Genomic DNA, 26548 nt, shown 5'->3' with positions numbered 1-26548 from the left:
GCCAATTTTATACAAGCTGACCATTCTCTACAACAAGCTGTTGAAAGATTTTGGAAATTGGATGATCCAATGCATGTGAACAATGACTCGCTGTCAGTAGTCGATGAGCAAGTTGTGGCCCTATGGAACAAACAAGCAATCCAAGAGGAAGGTCATTACACACTTCCTATCCCGTTCAAAGAATATCCACCACGACTGCCCAATAACCACACGATGGTCAAGCATCGATTATACCTTCTAGGAAAGAGGCTAAAGAAGGACCCAACTTTGCTTCACAAGTATACAGTCTATGTTGACGATTGCCTTAAGTCAGTACCAACAGAGGAGGCTGCCATTAAACTTGCTTCCGAACTCCGGGAACTGCTCACCTGTGGAGGCTTTAGATTAACCAAGTGGTTAAGCAATTCTAAGGAAGTGATGAAATCAATCCCAGCTGATGATTGGGCAAAATCGTTACATGAGGTAAACCTTGACCAAGAGGATTTGCCATTTGAACGGACACTGGGCGTTCTTTGGGATGTAGAAAGAGATTGCTTCACATTTGATGTCAAGTCAGTGGATAAGCCTGTAACAAAGAGAGGAGTATTGAGCACTACCAGTTCCATCTATGATCCTTTAGGATTTGCAAGCCCTTTCGTGCTCAAAGCTAAAGCAATCTTTCAAGAGTTGTGCCGCATGAGAGTCGACTGGGATGAGGAGTTACCAGTGGACGTAGCAGCACAATGGCACAGATGGTTGAACGACTTGCCTCTGTTGTCAGCACTGACAATTCCAAGATGCCTTAGACCAACATTCACTAGTTGTTTGTTACTGACCCAGCTCCATCACTTTTCCGATGCTTCGGGAACTGGCTTACGGTGCTGTTTCATATATCAGGATTGGCAACACCAGCAGGCTGGTGATGTCAAAGGCCAGACTTGCTCCAATCAAGCCAGTTAGCATACCACGACTGGAGCTACTAGCAGCAGTTGTTGCTACGGAGCTGGATCAGCATATCAAGCGACACTTAGAGATTCCAATTGAAAGGACTTTCTTTTGGACGGACAGTACTATTGTACTTCAGTACATTAAAAACAAGCATTGTCGTTTCCAGACATTTGTCGCCAACCGTATATCAAAAATACATGAACGCTCAGAATCATGCCAGTGGAGACATATTGATTCTGCCTCTAACCCAGCGGATGACGTTTCTCGAGGGATGACTATGAGAGAGCTTTTGGCAAGTGAACGATGGGTATCAGGTCCACAATTTCTTAGACACAATGAGGAACATTGGCCTGCTCAGCCTATTATAAATGACTTGCCGGACGAAGCAGAGATCAAACGAGGCAAAGAAGTCTATGCAGCTACCATAACACCAAACCATGCAATGAATAATGCAGTGGACAGACTACTGGAACGATACTCCAGTTGGCATCGTTTGAAGAGAGCTACTGCTATCTTGTTGCGTCTCAAGGCTTTGTTACGCAAGAAAGTAAGTGTGCATCTTTCTGACACCATCACTGTTGGTGAGCTCCAGCAAGCAGAGTTAGCAATTTTCAATTACATACAAGCTGCATCTTTCAGATCTACTCAAGCCAAACCCAGTTCTCTTCTCAAACTTAAACCCTTTAAGATATAGATCGCTATTTGCGATTAGCGCCATTGCGCCTAAATGGTTAATATTATACGCTTTTGTTTGCTGTTTGTGTAGACATTTGTTTATGTTACTTGTTTAACTATTCATGCAATATGTTGCATTTAGTTAGTAAACAAAGTTTAACACAAGTCTGACGTGAGAGATTGTTCCAGAAATTCGTATTGTATCACGTGATAATACGTAATGCAAATGTGATATGTGAAACATTGCTAAATATTAATTGTGAACTGTTTTGTGTTTACAGTTTGACCGCACACGTATGCACATAAATGTACAAGAATTCTAAACTACAAGTAAACAACAACAACTACCAAAATGTGTACGGTGTGAGTTCTGCACTAGTGGAATAAAGGACAAAATCAAGTTCCAAGTTAATGTTATCATTTCAAGGGTAACAGTCACTTTACTAAAAGCAGCCACCGTCACTGGTGTTTTAAAGTCCTCTAAAGTCCTCCCAACAGCACCAAAATAGAAAGAGAGACAAGAATATTTAATAATCCTGAAATAAATATATTTTGTTGAACTCTTATTTACAAATATCTTAACATAAATGATTATCTACATACACTTATGAATTTGGAAGACGCTTTTATCAAACACGACTTACATTGCATTAAAGGTATACATTTATTTTAATCAGTTGCAAACCAATAAACTTGGCATTGCAAGCTAGCGCCATGCTCTACTGTTTGAGCTATTGTCACGAATCCGGTCCATGAACTTCCAATTTCCTTGACTCTCGCACTACACACTGTTGCACATCACCCCGGACTACATTTCCCATCATGCATTGCACTGATTGCACTCAGCACGGATTGCACACAGCTGTTTACACTGATTGCACCCAGCTGTTTCATATCACTCCCTCACTATTTAACACTCACCTAGCCCTAGCCCTAGCTTAGTTTTGCCTCTGTGTTGTCTGTCTCTGCTCTCTCGTTGTTACAGTTTCCGCCATGGTCTCCTGGTCGGTGTGGTTCACCGGGGGGGTTTCCTGTTCCTTCTGCTCCGCCGTGGTGGTCCGCTGCTCTGCCGTGTTGGTCTTCTGCTCTACCGTGGTGGTCTTCTGCTCTGCCGGCTCCACCGTGGTGGTCTGCTGTCTGGCTCTGGTGGTCCTCTGTTCCGCCGTGGTGGTCTACTGTCTGGCTCTGGTGGTCCTCTGTTCCGCCGTGGTGGCCTACTGTCTGGTTCTGGTGGTCTTCTGCGCCGCCGTGGTGGTCTTCAGTCCTGTTCTGGTGGTCTTCTGCTCCGCCAGGGGGATCTTCGGTCCGGTCTGTTTTGCTGTGGTGGTCTTCCGCTCCACCTGAGCTGCCGGTTCCGCCCTGGTTCTCTGCTCCGCCAGTCCTGCCTCAATGCCTGGTCTCTCCACTTCCAGGTGGTCCTCCATCCCTCCCCCTGTTCCGCCTCCACTCCACCGCCCTCCGGAATCAAAGGTTTTTTGAGCGTCTGGAAGCCACTCCTGGGTGGGGGGCTCTGTCACGAATACGGTCCATGAACTTCCAATTTCATTGACTCTCGCACTACACACTGTTGCACATCACCCCGGACTACATTTCCCATCATGCATTGCACTGATTGCACTCAGCACGGATTGCACACAGCTGTTTCATATCACTCCACTATTTAACACTCACTCTGATCCCTTCCCTCGGCCGAGTATTGTCTAGCGATTATCACTCTCTTAGCGATAGCTACTCTACAGAGCCCTAGTCGTGCCTTAGCTTAGTTTTGCCTTGCCTGTCTCCTTCAGTTTTGATCTTCGCCTGTTTTCCTGGACTTCTCCCTTTAGCCTTGCCCCTGTGACTCTGTTTGCCTATCGTCGACCCACGTTAGCCCTAGGATTATTCTTGTGTCTTGCCCGCCATATTCCTGGTTGCCACTGTTTACCCTGCCTGTCTTATTGCCATGCCTTCTCCAATTAAAGCTTTGCATTTGGATCCGAACGTCTCACGTCTCGTCAGCCCCGTTACAGCTATGGGAATAATCTTTTTACAATACCAAGTACCTGACAAGTCCAGCACTTTGTCCTCGAGATACCGCTTGACTGTATTGCTTGCTGCTGAGCTTCTTCTTTTTCCTTCACAACCCCATCATATGTCTTCCCCTCTATGGTCCTAATGTGAAAATGATTGTTATTATTAGCTTTAAAAAAAGGGACTGAGGTTATTAGACAGAATGGGGGTAGTTAAAATTAATGTTTAAATTTTAATGTAAAAAATTTAAATGTATTTTATTTTTTCTGTTAATGGTTAAATTTAAATTAGACAAGTCTGGTTGTTCACATGAGAATAGTGAATGGGTGAGAAATGTTAAGTTTTGCAATCGCTTGAATATTTTAATGCCTTGGATAGTGTTTGTGTATTTACTTGCATTCTAACCTGGCTGATGAAGGCATCCTTGGAAATCTTGACTTCAAAATGGACCTGTTGAGACGGATTCAACACGTTGTGATGATTGTCGTAGCATAGCGACTGGTGACCGTAGAGTTAATGTGGAAGCTGTAAATATCTATACCTTGTTTCTGTATTAAAGTGAACAAGTATCATTGTCAAAATGTGCTCTTACGACAGGCTCTTAGGACAGAGCTTATTTTGGTCCAATACACAGAGAATGTCAAGCGTACTTGGAAAACAAAACAAACCATGGTACATAGTAATGTGGACTTTCTCCCCAAACATGATAAATTATTTACATGGTATCTTGAGTCTAATCTTGCAATTACTAACAAATATACATTTTATTTAAGTTTAAGATCTTAAAAGCGATATGAAATCATGGACAAATTTGCACTGAACTTTTTTTACACACAGATTACAGTATTCATTTTGTTTGGCGTCATTTTCGATCTCAATTAAGTGACTGGTGGAGAATAATGACTTGAAGATTCAAGAAAATTGAGAAATAAAGTTATTGTACTTTTTGCTTATAGCCTGTTAATTTTACTTTGTTTGTAGGAGCCAAGTTGACAAGGGAGAACAGAAGGCCAAAACTAGTCTCGGTGATCTGTGAAGAAATGGGAAAACAGACAACTAAAGCCAATACTGGTTATCAAAATGCCCTTATATGGTAGAAATCAGACCATGTAAAACAACGGAATACAAAAGAAATGGATAACAAATTTTAATCATATCTAATAAGTAACCAACTTTAAAATAATAATGATGCTACTAGAAATGGCTTCAAGTAAATAAATAAATACATTTCCAAAGATAGATGTAAGAGATACCAGCTGGTTCTGTGGACGGACATGTCCTCAAGAAGTAACATCCATTTGCAAGTAAGTTTTAAAAAATTACATTATGATTACTTTCTGGGGAAAGCACGCGTGCGTCGTGGAACTCTCCAAAAAGGCAAGACTTTAACTCGGGGAGAAGAATGTGAATAAATTATATTAATTTTGTTTTCTTTGCGCACAAAAAGTATTTTCGTAGCTTTGCAAAACTGAAGTTGAACCACTGATGTCACATGGACTGTTTTATCGATGTCCTAGTACGTTTCTGTGTCTGGGAACATTGCAGTTGTATTGTTGTCTATGGAGGGTCAGAGAGCTCTCAGATTTCATCAAAAAATACCTTAATTTGTCTCTTCTAATACCTTAGAAGATGAACGAAGGTCTTGCGGGTTTGGAACGACATGAGGGTGAGTAATTATGACAGAATTTTCATTTTTGGATTAACTAACCTTTTAATGGAAAGAGTGTCCGAATATCTTAATTATTTTAACTTAATTCATACTTTCTGTGGTGAATCTCAGGCTGATACTTACCTCATTTGATGTTGATTTGGTCGAAATCATTCTCATTAAAAATGGATTTGGTGAGTATAAATGTTTTGCCCAAACTTTCACGGTATTTTATTGTCTTCATTTTTTCGTGATCTCCATGGAAATCGTCGTCGAAATGTTAAACAAGCAGTGTTTTGATGCGGTAATGTTACAGGCATGACACTATTTGTCTTTCTGTCTCTCTTTCTGTCTATTTACGACCACAAACAGTTACCGCGATTCACTGGACGTCTCTTCAACACTGAATAAAGATAACATCTGTTAACGTTACACGTAAACCTTGAGGTAAGACAAAACACCAGTAAGTTACATTGATTACAGCTTGGTATTGACAAAAGCTGCAAGAACTAAAAAAAAAACCTTCCATTTAATATAGATAATAATCGATGATGAAATTTCGTTGTTGAATATTCAGGCATGTTCACTCTGCATGGTGAAACACTGAAACTCTTAGTGCCATCACTTGGAAGTAGTGAAAAATATATGAATACATTTATGAAATAAAATATAAATGTACAGTCAGGCAAATGTGCTGTTGTCTGCCCTCTCTCCCTCTTTTTCTTCCTCTCTCTATCTCTTTCTCTCAGGTAATATTTTACATGTTGGGTACAATTAACTATGCTTTACCATCCTTCATCTATTTTGTAACCAATTCAAGTGTAACGATAACAAAATATTGTTATTAAACCATTTCAATTATTAATTATGTGCTAACTAGTCTTGATTCAAGGTTCATCTTAAAGTGTTACCTATTGCAATACAATAGTCACACAATAGCAACGCTCTCCCACATATGTAGCTATTCTAACTGCGCTTATTTCCGTCGTTGGTATAAGTGGCAGTGGGTGGTAATAGACTAGAAATGTACAGTTTTATACCATCGTGCTGATAACGTTTCTTTAGTCATTCGGCAATCCTACAGCCTGAACCACCGTAGGAAAACCATCCTTACAACAGTGTCCGTGACCATATTAAAAAAAACATTAAACTATAACTGGACTGTTAATACTGAAAATTAAATGTAATTTTTCAACAGGATCAAAAGCAAGACAAGTATCCAGACGCAAATGCTTGGGTGATGCATAGCAAGTGTGTGTTCAACTGTACAGTAACAAATACTCAAGGAGGTGATAGAGAGCTATATCGGCCCTTTTAGAGAACTTGAGGTAAGTTATAAACTGTGAGCTGACATATTTCGAATTGGAACTCTTCAAGAAATTGAACTTGTGTAGTTAGAAGCATTGGTGTTAAACTTGCTTGTCGAATATGCTTTAGGCCTAATGTTATTATGTTGGTTACAATACTATGTCCAGAGAGTGAAATGTGATTTTTAACATCACAGCTCAAAGCTGGAAGAAACAGTGTCAAGGTTTCAGCTTAGGCAAATTGAATATTTAAAGTTTAGAAATTAAGAAAAGACAATAGTTACTGCTGCCACGTTCTTTACCCAGACACAGGCGTTTAAGTGTTGACCCTACGAAAAGAAAAGTTAAAATTAGTTCTCTGTAGAAAATCACTGCACAAAGAGTCACACAAAGTGGAACATGTCATTTCACTTTTTTAAGTTACAACTGCTAAAAAAAAAAACTTCATTAGAGGTAAGTGATTACAAGTCAAAATGTTAAAACACTGAAATTAAGTGAGGATGAATTAAGTGTGATTAATACTGTGAAGCTCAACTAGTGAAAGTATCCAGAAGCATAACAACATTGCCTTCAAAAACAGACAACTGAATAAAACAAAATTACATTTTGTAGGGATAAACAGAGAATAGAAAGAATCAAAAAAATTGGAAGGAAACACAGGATGATCAAAGATGATGCATGAATACTGATAAGCAAAAAAGATAAATAATTGATTAAAGAGAAGAGAGTGGGAGAAAGATAGCAGGGGCTCCCAACATATGACATGAAGAATGGCAGAAAGGAGAGAAATACAAACAGATGGACAGAGAAACAGGCCCACTGAGGAATCTAGCGCGTGGTTTACTGCTGGATTTATAGGTGACCTGCGCAGACGCCTGGGGAGAAGGACGCCAGCCTGTGGACAGAAGTACAGAGGTGAGAGAAAGAGTGAGATCCACTAACTCAAGCAACCAGAACAAAAGGGTACACACAGAAAAATTACATTATTTTAAATGCATTCATAAAAATAAATCTGGCTGTAATTAATCTTATTAATGTGAAAGCCTCCATGTAAAAGTCCCATTGATTTTATTAATTATTTGGGACTTCAATTTGGGAATTATATAAAAGACTTACAGAAAAGTTTTTTTATAGAAAACCATGCATGTGCATGTCTAAAAGGTTTTAATTTTAATGTCAATTTCATCCAATATGTTTATTTCTATACAGGTGGGTGAATCAATTATTCAAAATCTGCTATAAAGCCAGATTATTTATTTTACTGACATAAGGAATTTTCTCTTAAAGTGCATGCTAAGAAATCAGAATAAAAGTCACCTTGGCCAGGCTGGCTGCGTGGCCCAGGTCCTTCTCCCTGTAGACCAGAGTAGATGTTGTCGGAGGAGAGAGATCCTTTGAGAGAGCAGGGCTGTTGGGTCTGAACCGGAACAGACACAGAACAAGGTAGAGTCCCGGTCCTAGAATAAGCCTTGCCATCGGACAAGTTGGAAGCCCTGGCAGGAGACCCATTCAAGCTTGGGGCAGCCTCTGCTGAAGAGAAAAATTACATGTCAAGATGCTCTTGGGTAGATTCCCAAATGCTAAGATAATTTTATTTGCCTTCCTTATATATGAATGTGATATTTTAACTCTACAACTAACCTGATTTTGTTAAATTATTAAGTTTGCTGCTGTCACTAGTTTTAGAGGCAACATTTCTCAGCTGTTGTACTAGAGGACTGAGCAATTTGCCAGCTTTTAGTTTGTGTCTGCTGGTCCTGCGCTTGCGTCCTGCAGGGGGCACTGTGGGCGGGATGTAAAGACCTGGAGGAAGTGGTTTTCCTAATCTGATGTAGAGAAGCTCGATCTCTTCTCGGTGGTGGGCCTCCAATTCAGTTACCTCCTTCATATGCCTGTATAAAGATGAAGCGAGCAATGGTGTGTACTTAAGCATTTTTATTTATTGCTCTGATTACTTTTCATTGATTTTATATTCCTCTCTGCATCAAAAACAAACATAGACATGATAAACTCACTTTTCTCTTAGTCTTTGAAGCTCCCTCTTTATATCTGAGTCCTCCATCTCTGAATCATTGTCACTGCTGACATAGGATCCATAAACCCCTCCCTTTCTGCTTGGCGAATCAGAGCTTTGCACACTACTACTGCGGCCAGAGCGCCTCAGAAAAGCCACTGCCCTTTTCATGAGGTCACTTCCTCTCCTTTCAGACCTACCATGACGGGATGGCGTTGTGGGGGCCATTTTGGCAGGGCTGCTCTCAGCCCCAGAATCAGAAGACATGAAACGGGTGTGAACGGTGACATCTGCTGAGACTGAGGTCTGTGCCCTTGGCAGCGAGCTTTGTTTGGTCAGAGGAGGTGGGGCATCCAGATAAAAGTCAGGTGGGGCGGAATATCTGCTGCTGTGCTTCCTGTGTGTGAGCTCATCTTCTGTGCTGACCACTGAGAACCTGCCGACAGTAGTAGCTGACACAGTCGGCTCTTCATACATTGCACATTCTCCCAAAAATCCACCAGGGTGTGCTGGAGATGCTGTGCTGCTCAGGCTACGCTGCTTCCGACCTTGACCTGACAGTATGTCTGTGGAGCTAGGCACCATCTAATACAGAGAATTGAAATCAAATCAAAACAAAAATACAAAATACTGATATTATAAGAATTATTATACATATTACATTAACATACAACCATTACTTCATAAAAAATTAATTTGGTACTAACAAGAAGTGGGCTCCCAGATTATTAAACTGGAAATTAACAATTTATTAACCTGTATTTCCCTGCAGAAATTAGAAGCATGCTGTACATGATGTACCTTATACCGACTTCTAGATCCAGAGCAAGAGGTAGAGTGTGGCATCACATGCCTCCTTGACACAGTAACTATGGAGAAAGATGGCTTTAATTTTCTGTCTTTTAAGAGCCTCTGTCATGAGAAAAAATATGAACATACCTCCAACCGCAGAGTCGCTGAGAGCACTTAAACTGTCCACACGCTCTGGAATCTGTGGCTAAAAGACAATAACCAAATGTATTTAGGTAGAGATTCAAGCACAATCCTATCTAAATTCAAAATATCTTTAACTTCGAAATGGTTTTTAAGACATGCTGAAAACAAGGGTGATGGGTGAGTTTATATAAAAATGTAAGTCCTTGGGTACCATTCCTCACACTTTAATAAACAGATTTTATCTATTTAAAACAAATAAATAAACTTGACTATTTAAAAAAAATGTGTCAAAATGACAGAGTATAAACATACCAACTGCTCTCCTGCTCTGAATCGTCCCTCTCCCATAAGACTAGGTGTGTTGGTTCCTGACCCTCCCACTGCACTCTCTGGTCCTGGTGGAGACTGGATATACTCTGTGCCAGATCCAGGAGTTTCAGCAGCACTTCCCGATGGGTACATGGGAGCATACTCTTGATACAGTAAATTCCTCAGTTTCTCATCCAGAGTCTTAATAGTGCTGTCTACAAACCCTCCTCTGGTACGTGCCTCTACATCTGATTCACTAGGGACAAAGTGGTGCTGTGAAGGAGCGGGGCTTTGAGGCAGGGAAGGTGCCTTATTTCCACTCACAGTTGACAAAGGCTGCTGCAGCACTACAGGCTGCGGTGTACGTTCCACTCGACTCGACGTAATGGAGTGAAGTTGCTCACGAGCAGACGTACTCTCTTCTGATGGTGGCGGCATCACAGAGGATGACCTCTGAGCCCCACTACTCACTTCAAGGGACAGCGGCATGACCAAGGGACAGCAGGGCACGTCCTCCACCATGGAGACAGCACATGCAATTTCAGCCATCTGCTGAGCAGTGTGCATGGGGGAAACTGAGCCTAATCTGCCACTCTGGGTCTCATCCACAAAAAGAGAGCTTTGAGGTTCCATGCATGGCTGGGATTGTTGCACACTGACCTGGGCGGAGCCCAATTGTGGCCCCTCCTCTGAATGGGAAGCAGGCTGCACTGGCATTACAGCAGCTTGTGGGGCAGGGGGAGCTTGGGAAAGAGCACCCAAAGACAGAGGATCAGTAGTGGTCATAGAAAGGGGGCTCCAAACCCCATAAGGATCACTTCCTCCAGATGGAGGTGCTGTGGCACAGGCTTCTGAATCTGTGGAATGAAAGCAAACAAACAAAACAAAATCTTAGGAATCATCACCTTCAACGCAATCTTACTCGACATTATGAAGGCCTTTTCTTTCGGAACATGCTACACAACTTCTTGTTCAATCTCTTGTTCTGTCCAGGCTGGACTATTGCAGTGCTTACAGCCAGTTCTATCTATCTCTACAACTAATCCCAGAATGCGGCTGCAAGATTAGTCTTTAATGAGCCAAAAAGAGAGCATGTCACACCTCTGTTCATCAATTTGCACTGGCTACCAATAGCTGCTCGCATAAAATTTAAGACATTGATGTTTGTCTACAAAACAACCACTGGCTCTGCACCCTTTACCTAAATTCATTACTTCAGACTTATGTGTCCTCCAGAAGCTTGCGTTCTGCAAGTAAACAGCACATTTTAGTGTCATCCCAAAGAGGCACAAAATCACTTTCACAGGCTTTTACCTTAACTGTTACCTGCTGGTGGAATGACCTACCCAACTCAGTCTGAGCAGCTGAGTCCTTAGGGGATCTACAAGAAATGGCTAAAAACTCATCTCTTCCATCTACACTCGAGCCTCTAACACTAGCACTATCTATTCTATTTCTATTTTATTCACTTGTTTTCTTTTTATTTATTAAAAAACAACTTGACCCTGTAACACTTGCACTTTCTATTCTATTTCTATTCTAACTACCCGTTTTCTTTTTATAAAAATTGCCTTCCAACACTAGCATTCTCTATTGTTTTTCTATTCTATCTACTTGTTTTCTTTGTATTCATAAAATATGACCATCTAATACTAGTGTTCTCTATTCTTTTGACTTTTATTTTTAATAAAAAAACTGACCCTCTGACACTAGCGTTCTCTATACTATATAATCATTTGCTTTTTATTTATTATAAAATAAACCCTTACTACTTGTACCGTGTTAGACTAACCGAGACTTGGCACAGTGCTTACATATTATTCCCCTTTTGTTGGTTTTGATGGTTTCTATTGTCCTCATTTGTAAGTCGCTTTGGATAAAAGCGTTTGCTAAATGACTAAATGTAAGTGTAAAATGTAACAAAACATATTCTAAAAAAGTCTATGAGACATCCAATTTACTCTTTTTGTTAGGAGTTGGGGACATGCCGATACAATTGTGATACAATACCTAACAAGCAGTTTATTCTTTGTTCCAATATTTCTGTATCTGTATTATGCACAACCCGACATTACCCATTGATGCAGAGGCAGATCCTGTGCTGGGTTCTGGTGGCTGGGCTGATGCACTCTCACTAGGCTGAGCTGTCCCATCAGTTACTGTTGTTGTGGATGGAGATTGTGTAGATGGACCTCCATCTGAGGATGCATCCTGACTGGCAGCAGGAGCCTCTTCCACAGGGCAGATGATGAACCATCTCTTACCTGTGTGCAGAACTGAACATAGGACAAGAGCCCATGCTAACTGTTTGAACACTGATACATTCATTCTTCAGCAAACATTTGGGGGAGCATGAATTTTAAATTTGCCAATTACAGGTGGACAAAAAGATTACCATTTTGCTGATAAACAGGCTGCGGGGCCCCAGGTTGCTGTCCTTTTATTCCCTGGATATTAACAGGAGGCTGTTAGTGTCATTCAATTTAGTCATTTTAGTGAATTTTCACCCACACATTACAAATTTGAGATGTCAGATTCTGACTTCCTGTATTACCTCTCCCCCTTGATCCCTAGGAGTTTGTCCTTGCAAATGACTTGTCCCAAGGTCTGATGTCTTCTCTCCGTCCATGTCCTCGCTTAGAATGTCCTCTGCCTTGTCAACAATGTCTTTAAGTTGATCTATAAAAATTTCCTTTTCTATTGGTAGAATGAAACCATTTTCTACCTGATACACAAATGAGAGAAACAAAATCTACAAAGCTGCACAGAAAAGAAACTGTATGTAAAAGGGTAATAGGATTAAACAGCGTTATGTTTCAGCCGAATCACTAAACTGATGGTAGACTATACACATTTACATTTTAATTTCAAATCTTAAGCAGAACAATATTGTTTTGTAATGTTCTGAAAGTCAGCGCAGAACCTTAATCTCACCATATAAGTGGCTATTTCTTCAGGTGCGTCTCCATCTAGGTCAAATTTGAAAGTTACCATTTTATGATTGTGTGTCTCCAGCTGACATTCCACCATCTTGTCACCTGTTTTACTAACCTGGAAGTACAACATCACGTTAGGAGGTAACTGCAAAAAACAGTTATATTTAAAAAGAAGAAATATTTTATCCTCACATTTAGCATGCTTAGCTTTGGCTTGTTAATTTTTTCCTGGCGTGAGCGCGTACGAGCAGATTTGCGGTGGTGCTTTCTAGGTTTGCCATCACCCTTTCCTCCACCAGTGGGTCCCTCATAGCTGTCACTCATTTCTTTACCAGAACCTGCATCTTGGTTTAGGCTAAACAAACAAGACAGAATAACCTGAAGAAAAAAACTTGCTAGGAGACAATTTGAGATGATTTATATTGTTTTAATGCATTGGGTTGTATCTGCCGCTACAAGTAGACCCATTGTAAATAAAGTAAATAAAATAAAAAAAATCACATGATGTTTGCATTCAATCAGATATGCAATTTCCATAAGTTTTTCAGGGAATAATAACATCTACCTACCTGTCACATACATAACTATGGAATGGAATATATACAGGTGCCTGTAAGGAAAACATTATTATTTCAGTGATCCATGTGGTACTTTGTTTTAAGAATACATATTATAATCATATAAGGGAGGCTTTATGCCTACTGTTGCCTCAGTGCTGGGCTGAAATGGGCTGGGCTCTGGTGCAGGAGGAATAGGCATTGAAGTGGTGTCTGCCATTTGCTTGCCAGTGCTCTCAGGAACAGCATATCCTGTCTGTATGCCAGCAGGCTGCAGAGGAGGCTCCATGGTCTCTGGTGGGGCTTGGGCAGTGGTAAAGTTTGGCTCTGACTGCCTGTCCTGTGGAGGAGACTGGATCTGTGACACAATGGTGTGAGCTGGGGCCAGGATCTGCATTTCCTCATGGCGAGGGTACTCCTGTTGAAGAAAAACATTATTGTGTTTCACTGTGCGACAGAAGCCTTGACCTCAATTGTAAGGCTCACAGAATAATACTAATTATCCTGTATCATTGATTACTATGACAAGGCACTACTGCACCAATCCTGATTAATGTACTGCCATTACTATGATACACATTCACCACATGAAAAACAATCCTTGCATTAAGCAAGAAAGAAACCACATCATTTACCTCTGTAAAAGGTTCAGGAATAGATAGGTCTTGCTGGAAGAGGGAGGCTGGATTAGGGATGGGAAGGAAGGGCTGTGTTGGTTGGGGTTGAGTTTGGAAAAGGGCACCTTCTGGTGGTGGAACTGGGGAGTATATCTGCTGCAGATGTTCCTCTGGAGGAAGCATGGGTGGGGACAGGGCCATAGCCAGGAGAGGTATAGGGGTAGGAACATTCAGAGGGGTGGACACAGGTGTTCCTTCTCCTAGCATGCAGGGTACATTCTGCATTGGTAGTATGGGAAGAGGAGCAGTAATAGGGCTTGCCGAGTAGTAGGGGGAAGATACAGGAGGAGCATTTGTGGGGTAGTGAGAAGAGTAAGAGACTGAGGAGAAAGGTATTGACTCTGTCCCTGCAGATGTGCCCCCTTCTGGCAAAAGAGGATATGTCGAAGGAAACTAAAGATTAAAGAGCAAGATAAAAATGTAAACAGCCAGAGGTAAGCTAGAAAGCTACATTTTTGCATGTAGAATTAAGAAAATCCCTCAACTTCTGCCATCTAATGTTGAACACATTTCAAACTTGCCTAAAGAATGTACTTGTTCTGGTATCTGAGAAAAGCTGTTGCACACATAGGCCTAGTTACAGGGTTCAGGAACTGACCTGTGTGGCAATTTGTAGAGGCTGGAGAAGGGATGTCTGAACATTTAGCTGTGGTTGTGAAGGAATGCTAGTGGTGCTGAGCATTGAAGATGCTGACTGTAATAGATGCTGTGGAATGGACTGAGGATCTGAAGATGGCTGCACTGGGGGCTGAAATGTTGATAAAGTCTGGGAAAGACAAAGAGAGAAAAAATAATTGATTTTAAAATGAAAACTAATTTAAAGAACACTTAATCCACAGCTCCCATGAATTATGCTGCCTATCACATCTTTATCAAAGTCAGTGTTGAAGATGCTGACTGTAATAGATGCTGTGGAATGGACTGAGGATCTGAAGATGGCTGCACTGGGGGCTGAAATGTTGATAAAGTCTGGGAAAGACAAAGAGAGAAAAAAATAATTGATTTTAAAATGAAAACTAATTTAAAGAACACTTAATCCACAGCTCCCATGAATTATGCTGCCTATCACATCTTTATCAAAGTCAGTAATAAAATGGAATTTATTCCTTGTTTAGTGGACTTTCAATAAACTGATCAAATTTACGGCATGACTGAAACTGAAATCCCAAAATTTCCAGAACATTTTAAAAAAGACTGATGTTGTTTATACAGACTGAGTCTACCTGAGGCGGGAAAGCTTCAGGATGGAAATAGAGATGAAACTGAGAGAAATACAAACACAAGGAAGAACAAAGACTAAATTAAACTATTAACCTATCATTTTGCTAAGACACAGGAATACATCCATCCTCATTTAAGGGAGGTCAAACCTATAGCAGCCTTACCTCCTGTGCTAGTGGTACAGTTGTCTGGTTTTGCTGTGCCAAGAGGGCAGAGGCAGGAATGCTCTGTGGACGAGTATGTGGTACAGGAGTAGCTGGAGCAGAGATGGTCTTAGATGGAACCAATTGTGCGGAAGGCTGAGAAACACATGCACAAACACAAATTTTAATACAGGAACATTTGCAATTAAGCACACAGCCAAAAGCAGTTCTTCAAGATTATAGTAAAATAGCAAGTCTAGCAGCACATGGTTTGATGTGACAGGTAAATTATCGGCTACTGACAGGGAACAAAAGAACAAAATGCGAGATATCAAACATCAGAGCAGTGATTTGCTCTACACACAGGGGATGTTGCTCTAAAGGAGACTACATACAAGGTGACAGCGATATTTTCCAGTGTTGCAGCAGAAGCCATTTATTGTTCAGTCAGCTTTCTGTGCCTTCTAGCAGTCTGCTAATGGCGCTTTTCCACTGCGTGGTACGATTCGGCTCAGCACGGTTCGGTTTGCGTTTCCACTGCAGTTTAGTACCGCTTTAGAGTAGGCGGGATTATTCACATGTCATTATAGTTGCGCCGCCTCTACTGCCGCGACTCCTGAAAAACTTTTTCATTCCATGTCGCTCCATCAAGCTCTCGCTGGACCCGCTCCTCTGCTGTTAATGAGAGGAACATCTGTACTTCCTCAACAGACAACGAAACAGCCATTTTTTGGTTGTTAAAAAAAGTTGCGCTTGATCAAAACTTGCGTTTGATCCTTCGCTGGCTGTGCTGATTTAAATCTAGCGGTTCTGTTGTGTCTTGTGTCACAAGTTCAGTGACGCAGGTAGTGATGATTCTCCAGCCAATCAGTGATCAGCAGAGTTTACACGTCACGTTTTGGTAACGGTACGGTTCACTTGGAACCTCAACCGAGGTGGTACTGAAAAAGGTACCAGGTACTGTACCCAGTGGAAAACCCCCCAAAAGTGAACCGTACCGTGCTGTACCATGAAGTGGAAAAGCGCCATAAGACTATTATGTCCTTCAAAAGGACATAATAGTCCCCTGAAGACAGTCCTATTTCTCTTTTTTTTTTAGAAATAGCAGTGATTAGAGAAAATACATTCAGTTTAGTTCCAAAAACAAAGTAAAATTTTTCTCTTTAATGCTATATAGGAATACAACTAGAAGGAATTGGAATTTGGGAGCAATACCTAAATACGTATGGAAGAAGGTAAAGAAGAAGCTTGGAAAGTATAGGTGAGCCAAAAGTGAATGTTTGTTCTAGAATTCCTTGCTGGGGTCATAGCTACTATGTTTTATTTTTCACCTACCACAAGACCTGATCCAACTTCACTGTCCTGCACAGAAAAAGACCCAGTTTCCTGATGTGACAGGGGTACGTACAAAGAGCCTACGCTTTGGACCTGAGGTACAAGGAACCTAACACTAGCATCACTGTAGCCATCTCCAGCTTGTGCCCTGTCAATCAGCACTGGGGAACTGGTTCGCCGATTGATGATCTGATGTAGACAGCGATGGAGGTGAGACAAATCTGAGCTGTCTCTCAAATTAGAAGAATGTGGTCCAGTGATAGGGGACACTGGAGAGGACGACCTGAGTGAGGAGGGTGGATCGACTGGTGAAGATATGGACATGTGCCTGGAAGATGTGTGAACCGGTGAAGGTATAGATACATAGAGAGGGGTAAACGCAGTGGTGTGGCTTAGTGATGACATTTTGTTAGGTAGAGCGGTCACAGGAATCTGTGAAGGAGAATGGCTTTTATGGACCGGAGAAGGTGGGGTGACTTGAACTGGTATTGAACTTGGTATGTTCTTAGTAACAGAAACTTGCTTTGGAGGCAGCGTAGACATATATGGAGACTGTGGGGTCATATAAATTGGTGAGCTGGAGTCTGGATGAGCTAGATCAGGTGGGAACGATAGTTTTAATGAGGAAATAGGTGGCATGTTTTGATGGATGGGGGAGGAAGAGGGTGAAGAGGCATGACCGAGAGACTCTCGACCCCCTGACCTTACAGCCAGTAACATTGCCATACAAGCCTGGCAGTAATGCGGGTGGACATCAGAGTTCCTCCTACTGAATGACATTGTCTGGGCCTGAGAATTAATTTTCACCTCCTCTGAACTATATTCAGCTCCGGTGTCTTCAGAAACATTATTTGGTGCCTGATCTTCATTTGTGAATGATGAAGAACCTATGAGGGAACTTGTAGACAACAACTGTTCCATTTCATCCTTATAGCTTGCTTCAGGTTTGTGATAACTATAAGCCTGATGATGCAGCTGTTCTAACAAATTTTTTAATTCAGTCCTCCTCCGTAATGTGTCGAGAAATGAGGTGCTGCTACGCCTGGTCCCCGTCAAGTTATCAGAGAACAGCATAGTTCTTTGGGAGTCACCAGAAATACTGCCATGTCGCTGCTCATTCAGCCACAGTTTGAGGAAAAAAAACAAAGTTTTTAAATGTAGACAGTCATCATAACATTAAAAAAACAGTTCTAAGGGAAGAAAAGAATGGGAATAAAGATGGTGGTCTTGGAGTTTTCCAACAAAGTAAAGCTCGACTGCAATGATATGGTGAATTTAAATACAAACTTACAGGTGATTGCTGGTAGGCGCTCTGATGCAGGTGTACAGAAGATTGCTGAAAAGCCCCTTGATGTAGCTGATGAGTTGACTGCTGATATTGCTGGTGCAGCTGAACGGTGGGTTGTTGCTGGGGTGCTTGTGGCATCAAAACATGGGCCTGTGCTTGTGCAGCCTGGTGCATGGGAGCACTAGGCTGTTGTTGGGCTCCCTGGGGTTGCTGAGGACTAGGTTGTTGCTGGGTCCCGTGGAGTAACTGACCAATGATTTGTTGTGGGACACCTTGGGGTATTTGTAGAGCAGGTTGTTGTTGAGTCCCCAGAGGCAGGTGTGCAGTAGACGGCTGTTGGGCACTTTCTGGCAAGTGAGCCAGAAGCTGTGCTGGAGGGCTTAAGACCCTTTGGGCAGTGGAAATGGACTCAGATAGGGATTGCTGAGATGTGCTGTCTTGGTTGCCCGAAGTGCCTGTTACCATTGTTGAGCCTGCACTGCTGTCTGCTGCATTAGTTGGGACAAACAACACAAAGTACATATTCAAGTTGTTGAAGTAAGGGAAATTGTTGTATACCTGCATTAAGTTATACAAAACAATTAAACCAAATAATTAACATAATATAATCAAGTTAAATATAATCAGGTGAAATAAATTTCTTGGTTCTGTGGATATTACAACATATTATTGGTTCTGTGGATATCGTTATTAATCTCAGACCCATTCATATAATGACTGATTTAAAACGTACTTTAAAAAAGAAACACAATATTGTATTGGTCTTTCCATCTTTTGTATGGATATATTTGAAGAATGAAGTACCACAGTGTCAACTATACATATATATGTAGATGTCTCTCACGTGTAGCTGTAGTAGTACTTGTTGGGGCACTGCAAATCAGGCTGACTGCTTCAGTCTGTAGCTCCGTTTCAGATGGAAGACTGGGTGGTCCACCCACTGGTGGCCCTGTGGAGGGCACCGGAAGGAGATTTTGTGCCTGAGTCTTGGTGCTTCTCTCTTCTGTCTTTCCATTACTGGCTGAGGCACTCCGCTGTCTTCTCCACTTTATTAGAGACACACGGTCACGGATAGACTTACCCACAATCTTCACATCGATCTCTAAAAAGAAGCCAGAGTCCACCTGCCAGAATAGATAATTGAACAACTCTTAAATAGTGACTATTACTTCTTGAATTATTGAAAGTATTCCAAACTATGAGTATCCAACTCATATCTATGTATCAGGGTGGCGTTCCCTCCGAGGAGGTGAGGGAGGCAGTGTCTCCTCAAAAAATTGGATGACAAAATAATCAATATTACAAACATAAAATCGCAAATATTACTACATATGGCATTAAAAGTATAAAAGTCACTCGTTTTTATAAAGTAACACTGTCCAATAGCGACACCCGCAGGTAAATTTACAGAGGAGGCTTGCCTCCCTTCAGTCCATAGACTTACACCAGTACAACAGAGACCCCTTAGCGTGCCATTTGTTTACTGGGGGGTAAAAGAGAATGAATGGGGGAAAGTAATGTGAGAGGAGGCAATGTCTCCATCACGCTATAATTGGATATGATCGGTTATGATTGAATGTGATTGGTTCATGCGATAAATCCTACAGAGGAGGCTTGCCTCCCTTCAGTCCATAGACTTACACCAGTACAACAGAGACCCCTTAGCGTGCCATTTGTTTACTGGGGGGTAAAAGAGAATGAATGGGGGAAAGTAATGTGAGAGGAGGCAATGTCTCCATCACGCTATAATTGGATATGATCGGTTATGATTGAATGTGATTGGTTCATGCGATAAATCCCGCCTCTTGTTTTCGTGCGAGCTCTCGGCCTGAATGAAGAAAATGGCATCACTGACTAATTATAAAGTAAGTAAACAACTCTCCCGCTTAGATACCACTACTTTGTGTCAAAATAAAACTTGAAATGGTCTGAAAACATAATGACTGTGTCAGTTTTTAGGGAGCATTCAGCGTGATGAAATGAAAGATATATCTTTGTGTCTGTGGTAGTGTTTACAGAGCTTTTATGATGATGACCCGAAATAAGTTGACTATTAAAAAGAACAGCTGAACATCAGTTCACAAATAAAACATATTGGTAACATTTTACAATAAGGTGTCATTTAATGTGTTAACTAACGTGAACAAACAATGAAAATTTATTACCGTATTTATTAATTTTTGTTTACATTAGTTAATACAAATACTGTTGTTCATTGTTAGTTCATGTTAGTTCACAGTGCATAAACTAGTGTTAACAAACACAACTTTTGATTTTAATAGTGCATTAGTAAATGTTGAAATTAATATTAACTAAGATTAATAAATGCTGTAGAAGTAGGCTATTGTTTATTCTTAGTTAATGTTAACTAAAGTAGTTAACTAATGAAACATTGTAAATTGTTTCCAAAATATTGTATAATAAATAAAATAAATAAAATTATATTCATAAAATACAAAATGGAATTACATTTGTTCTCTTTTTTTATGCAATATTTATCGAACCAGGAAAATGTGACAACATTAAGTGTAACAGGGACATATATATATATATGTGTGTGTGTGTGTGTGTGTGTATAACTGCCTCCTCATTTTAAAACACCACCGCACGCCACTGCTATGTATGCATCTTAAAATGTTGCATTTCTAAAAATCATGTTTGTTTACCATTTCCTGGGCAACTGTTTCCGGAACTTCTGTGTCCAGGTCAAAGGTGAACTCGATAGCACCACTGTCTTTATACTTCCCTTTAAGTTTCTTCTGGTCTTCAACCCAAAGCCTTAAAGCAATGGAAGACTTCTTGCCGTCATCCTCTTCTGCCAGCTCTACTCTCACTCCAGTGTCCTCCGCAAAGAACGCATGATTTAGTAAGTCCTTTATAGAGTACCTTTTAGAAGAGGAAGACGAAATTTGGTTTGTAAAGACCTAAAAAATATGATGGTGCTATAGCAACCCATATGTAAGGCATTCAAATGGACAAGACAAGATGTGCAGAAGATGTTTTAAAAAACAAGTCTGACATCTGAAGGACTATGAACAATGCTATTATGTTGCTGTAGCAAATGGTAAGTTGGTAATAATGGTAAGTTATTTGACTGTTTGATGATCCATGCATGCAGTACACAATCAGAATCAGAATACATGTCGTTAGCAAGGTTCAAATTACTGCAAAAGCAAATTACTGTAAAACATATTAGATAAATAAAGCTGCAGCCTTCCAAGAAAAGGTCATCTGATCAAACGACATGCTACATCTGACAGGAGCATAGGCTTTTTGACCTTTATGGTTATGTGACAGGAGACACATCAGCTGATGGACTCACCTTTCCTCCCAGTGATGGCAGATACACTCTCCAATGATTTCTTTTATTTCAGGCATGGTCACCTTACTGAAACTGGCTGGCTTCACACCCTGTGCAGTGAATTAAAAAGGAACCCAACACACACCCACATACATTTTCATTGAAACCCCTTGCGAATGGACATTAAAAGGAAATTTTACAGCAAAAAAAAAAAAAGTTTCAAAGTTTTCCTTTGTATCTGACTGCAATTACAAAACATAACATAGATCAGGGGTGACGAACTCCGGTCCTGGAGAGCCGCAGTCCTGCAGAGTTCAGCTCCAATAAAAACTCACCTGCCTGTAGCTTCCTAGTAACCCTTCAGGCCTTGATTAGCTTGTTCAGGTGTGTTTGATTAGGGTTGAAGCAAAACTCTGCAGGGCAGCTCTCCAGGACCAACGTTCGCCACCCCTGACATAGGTCTACCAATGAGCAGAATTATTTTCTACGTAAATCATATGTAAAATACATTCTGCCATTCACAACTGAATGGGACAATTTCTAAATAAATGCATTATGCAACATGTTTCATGGATAATACCTTCTATGTTAGACATGATAGTGTATTTTTTCACTCAAGTAATATTACATTCTAAAAAAAATGTATGACGGTTGGTGAAGAGTACTTTGAGTACTTACGCTAGTAACTTTGCGATAGATTTGTGCTGCATTTTGGCACTCTGAGTATGGATACTCAGAGGTAGCCATTTCTAGCATACACATCCCAAATGCATACACATCTACTGCTTCATCATAGTGCTCCTCATACATCTCAGGGGCCATAAACTCTGGCGTGCCTAAAATAGGAAGAAACCAAGAAGGGAAAAAATCAATAACTACATGGATGTAAGCTACAGTCTACATCAGGGTTCCTCAAGTCTTGCCCTGGAGGGCCAATGCACTGCAGAGTTTAGCTCCAACCCTGATTAAACTCACATACCTGTGATTTTCTAATGATCCTGAAGACATTGATTAGCATGCTCAGGTGTGTTTGATTAGGGTTAGAGCTAAACTCTGCAGGAAAGTGGATCTCGTGGGCCAGATTTGAGGATCCCTGGTCCACATAATCTAAACAGGCTATTTAAATGTTGTATTCAATGTAGCCTAATCTGATAAATCTCAAAACCCTGTCACTCTCCCGACTATTACCGATTACACTTTTGGCGAAGGAAGCTCTTTTTAGAGTGGCCAGGCCAAGATCTCCAATCTTGACGGAGCCTGTAGGACCAGTGATGAAGATGTTGTCACACTTCAGGTCCCGATGGATGATGGGAGGGGTCCTCGTATGGAGAAAGTGAAGACCTTTTAAGATCTGTCTGCACCAGCTTCGTAAAACTTTTGGTTTCATCACCTTGAATCGCTTCAGATATCTACATAATAACAGAAACAGGGTTGGAGATCATTGTCTTCACAAATTTCAATATGTGATCTAAATGTTATATTGTAGACAAAATTGGGTTTTGTGCAAAGTAATGCAAGTTGTAATAGGGCAGATTACATTCCTTGGTGTCCCACAGCTAGCAACTCAAACCAACTAAGATGCTAACCCTGGTGTGTTAGCATCAGTTGCTACATGTCTTTGTTTTATTTGACTCACGTTTTCAGTGTTCCAGACGTCATCAGTTCAGTGACTAAAACAATGCACTTCTTCCCCTTTAGAGGAGATTCCCAAAAGTCATAGAAGCGCACAATGTTTGGATGCTGAAGACCTTTTAGCATTTCTGCTTCCTCCTTAAACCTCTGACGTTCCGCTTTGGACAGCTTACGATCCTGAGATGGCAAGGGGTCAGCATTGATTTTTTTAGGTGCCAGGCACATGCCAGGAGAAAAGTGAGAGACAGAAAGACAGGTGGAAAGAGAGATAGATTGATAAACATACATATGGTAACAAGATATGTAAGAGATGTACTGAACTGAATTTACCAAACTGCCACACTGTTGGGAAAACTCAATTATCCTCCTTACAGGAAAAAGATAGCTCTATAAAATATCTATTGACCAGTGGATGACATGCATTCTAAAGACATTTAGGTCAGTCTTTACTGATTTAAAGCACACATTCGCTGTAATATCTTTCTATGGATAGACAATATATCTGTTTTATTGTATTTTTGTTTTTGTGTGGTCGTGGGGGTGAGGACAATATCTCTGAACATGATATGACTAAGGTCAAGAAGATCAAAGGCAGATAAGAGATAAAAAAAAAAAACTAAACTACAGTTATGAAAGCATATTGATGCAACGTGAAAGGCAAAATATGCATACCCCTCAAAGAGAGGGATGTGTGATTAACATATTGAAGCCCTTTGATATGCAGTACAAAGCAGAAAACATAATTAAAATAAACCGTATAATTAAAAAAAAATAAAAACTCACCCTAACATTTTGTATTGGGGTTTGTCTGATAAACTGAATAGAACTGAATCAACATAAAAGACAATATCTCTGAACATGATATGACTAAGGTCAAGAAGATCAAAGGCAGATAAGAGATAAAAAAAAAAAACTAAACTACAGTTATGAAAGCATATTGATGCAACCGCTGTAATATCTTTCTATGGATAGACAATATATCTGTTTTATTGTATTTTTGTTTTTGTGTGGTCGTGGGGGTGAGGACAATATCTCTGAACATGATATGACTAAGGTCAAGAAGATCAAAGGCAGATAAGAGATTAAAAAAAAAACTAAACTACAGTTATGAAAGCATATTGATGCAATGTGAAAGGCAAAATATGCATACCCCTCAAAGAGAGGGATGTGTGATTAACATATTGAAGCCCTTTGATATGCAGTACAAAGCAGAAAACATAATTAAAATAAACCGTATAATTAAAAAAAAATAAAAACTCACCCTAACATTTTGTATTGGGGTTTGTCTGATAAACTGAATAGAACTGAATCAACATAAAACTGAAGTCTCTTTAATCGGTATTCATGGGTTTCAATCACGTGACTATTTTGTTGCGGCCGCCATCTTTAGGACCTTGCGTAGCCTCTCCTTGGTGATCAGAAACCAAAATAACACTTAAACAACAACGGAAAACAATGGTATAAAAAAATAGACACTTTAGGATTAGATCCTTATTTACTGTCAAGCGAACTGCTGACTCCACTAAAGTCTAGGGAAAACTTACCAATTTGACGTTTGCTGGCTATTTACATCTACCTCATACACAATCCCTCTCCGTACACTCGGGCCATTTTCAGTTAAATTTTCACCTGTTAGAGACTTGTCCATCGGCCCGGATTCATCTGCAGCACCCGGCCTGGATGCTTGCGTACTCACTTTCAGATTTGTAACTTGCCGACACTGCTGCATTCAAGCCGGACTTGGCCCGTTACGCAGCACGCCAGACTTGGCACAGTTGCATTTCTGTATCTACTGTACTGTTCATTAATATTTCATTTCAAATTAATAATGTTACCTAGACAAAACATTTACTTTCATTTTAATTATATAGATTATAATACATAAATAACATGACTTCACAAATCTATAAACATCTCATTATTATGAAAGCAATTTTAAAGTCCATTAAATAACTAGCTTGACCAAGTTGGCATGAGGAAAATGTATTTACAAAACCATGCATTTACAGCCAGTAAGCAGCAGTTAAACAATAAGTGTAGATAAAATATTTAACACATTTTGCAAAATTACCCATGCATTTACTTGAATGTATGAGGCATTTATATGTGACATGTGGCCAAGTATGGTGACCCATACTAGGAATTAGTGCTCTGCATTTAACCCATCCAAAGTGCACACACACAGCAGTGACCTTGAATCGCTTCAGATATCTACATAATAACAGAAACAGGGTTGGAGATCATTGTCTTCACAAATTTCAATATGTGATCTAAATGTTATATTGTAGACAAAATTGGGTTTTGTGCAAAGTAATGCAAGTTGTAATAGGGCAGATTACATTCCTTGGTGTCCCACAGCTAGCAACTCAAACCAACTAAGATGCTAACCCTGGTGTGTTAGCATCAGTTGCTACATGTCTTTGTTTTATTTGACTCACGTTTTCAGTGTTCCAGACGTCATCAGTTCAGTGACTAAAACAATGCACTTCTTCCCCTTTAGAGGAGATTCCCAAAAGTCATAGAAGCGCACAATGTTTGGATGCTGAAGACCTTTTAGCATTTCTGCTTCCTCCTTAAACCTCTGACGTTCCGCTTTGGACAGCTTACGATCCTGAGATGGCAAGGGGTCAGCATTGATTTTTTTAGGTGCCAGGCACATGCCAGGAGAAAAGTGAGAGACAGAAAGACAGGTGGAAAGAGAGATAGATTGATAAACATACATATGGTAACAAGATATGTAAGAGATGTACTGAACTGAATTTACCAAACTGCCACACTGTTGGGAAAACTCAATTATCCTCCTTACAGGAAAAAGATAGCTCTATAAAATATCTATTGACCAGTGGATGACATGCATTCTAAAGACATTTAGGTCAGTCTTTACTGATTTAAAGCACACATTCGCTGTAATATCTTTCTATGGATAGACAATATATCTGTTTTATTGTATTTTTGTTTTTGTGTGGTCGTGGGGGTGAGGACAATATCTCTGAACATGATATGACTAAGGTCAAGAAGATCAAAGGCAGATAAGAGATTAAAAAAAAAACTAAACTACAGTTATGAAAGCATATTGATGCAATGTGAAAGGCAAAATATGCATACCCCTCAAAGAGAGGGATGTGTGATTAACATATTGAAGCCCTTTGATATGCAGTACAAAGCAGAAAACATAATTAAAATAAACCGTATAATTAAAAAAAAATAAAAACTCACCCTAACATTTTGTATTGGGGTTTGTCTGATAAACTGAATAGAACTGAATCAACATAAAACTGAAGTCTCTTTAATCGGTATTCATGGGTTTCAATCACGTGACTATTTTGTTGCGGCCGCCATCTTTAGGACCTTGCGTAGCCTCTCCTTGGTGATCAGAAACCAAAATAACACTTAAACAACAACGGAAAACAATGGTATAAAAAAATAGACACTTTAGGATTAGATCCTTATTTACTGTCAAGCGAACTGCTGACTCCACTAAAGTCTAGGGAAAACTTACCAATTTGACGTTTGCTGGCTATTTACATCTACCTCATACACAATCCCTCTCCGTACACTCGGGCCATTTTCAGTTAAATTTTCACCTGTTAGAGACTTGTCCATCGGCCCGGATTCATCTGCAGCACCCGGCC

General features: G+C 40.3%; 1 protein-coding gene across 1 annotated transcript in view; it reads right to left on the bottom strand.

Moving 5' to 3' along the window:
- Nucleotides 1-6638: 6638 nt before the first annotated feature.
- The window catches only part of LOC107578868 (serine/threonine-protein kinase WNK2-like), a 28183-nt gene continuing 8273 nt past the window's right edge, over nt 6639-26548 (bottom strand). Inside the window, exons 3-30 of the mRNA XM_016264806.1 lie at nt 25355-25527; nt 22473-22693; nt 21963-22120; nt 21306-21394; nt 20650-20869; nt 18828-19107; nt 17987-18471; nt 16696-17805; nt 15382-15516; nt 15220-15258; nt 14887-14965; nt 14595-14683; nt 13955-14389; nt 13465-13737; nt 13332-13372; nt 12955-13117; nt 12761-12877; nt 12381-12551; nt 12222-12273; nt 11902-12102; nt 9830-10683; nt 9521-9578; nt 9383-9450; nt 8583-9166; nt 8209-8459; nt 7885-8097; nt 7364-7462; nt 6639-6896 (exon numbers count right to left, since the gene is read on the bottom strand). Of these exons, the coding sequence (XP_016120292.1) occupies nt 6817-6896; nt 7364-7462; nt 7885-8097; nt 8209-8459; nt 8583-9166; nt 9383-9450; nt 9521-9578; nt 9830-10683; nt 11902-12102; nt 12222-12273; nt 12381-12551; nt 12761-12877; nt 12955-13117; nt 13332-13372; nt 13465-13737; nt 13955-14389; nt 14595-14683; nt 14887-14965; nt 15220-15258; nt 15382-15516; nt 16696-17805; nt 17987-18471; nt 18828-19107; nt 20650-20869; nt 21306-21394; nt 21963-22120; nt 22473-22693; nt 25355-25527 (6738 nt within the window). The 3' untranslated portion in view covers nt 6639-6816. The remainder of the gene's footprint in view (nt 6897-7363; nt 7463-7884; nt 8098-8208; nt 8460-8582; nt 9167-9382; nt 9451-9520; nt 9579-9829; nt 10684-11901; nt 12103-12221; nt 12274-12380; nt 12552-12760; nt 12878-12954; nt 13118-13331; nt 13373-13464; nt 13738-13954; nt 14390-14594; nt 14684-14886; nt 14966-15219; nt 15259-15381; nt 15517-16695; nt 17806-17986; nt 18472-18827; nt 19108-20649; nt 20870-21305; nt 21395-21962; nt 22121-22472; nt 22694-25354; nt 25528-26548) is intronic.

This window comes from Sinocyclocheilus grahami, unplaced genomic scaffold (assembly GCF_001515645.1).
Source record: "Sinocyclocheilus grahami isolate Dianchi unplaced genomic scaffold, SAMN03320097.WGS_v1.1 scaffold3.1, whole genome shotgun sequence".
Classification (NCBI taxonomy): Eukaryota; Metazoa; Chordata; class Actinopteri; order Cypriniformes; family Cyprinidae; genus Sinocyclocheilus; species Sinocyclocheilus grahami.
Note: the sequence above shows the minus strand (reverse complement) of the source record. Positions and strands in the feature narration are given on the sequence as shown.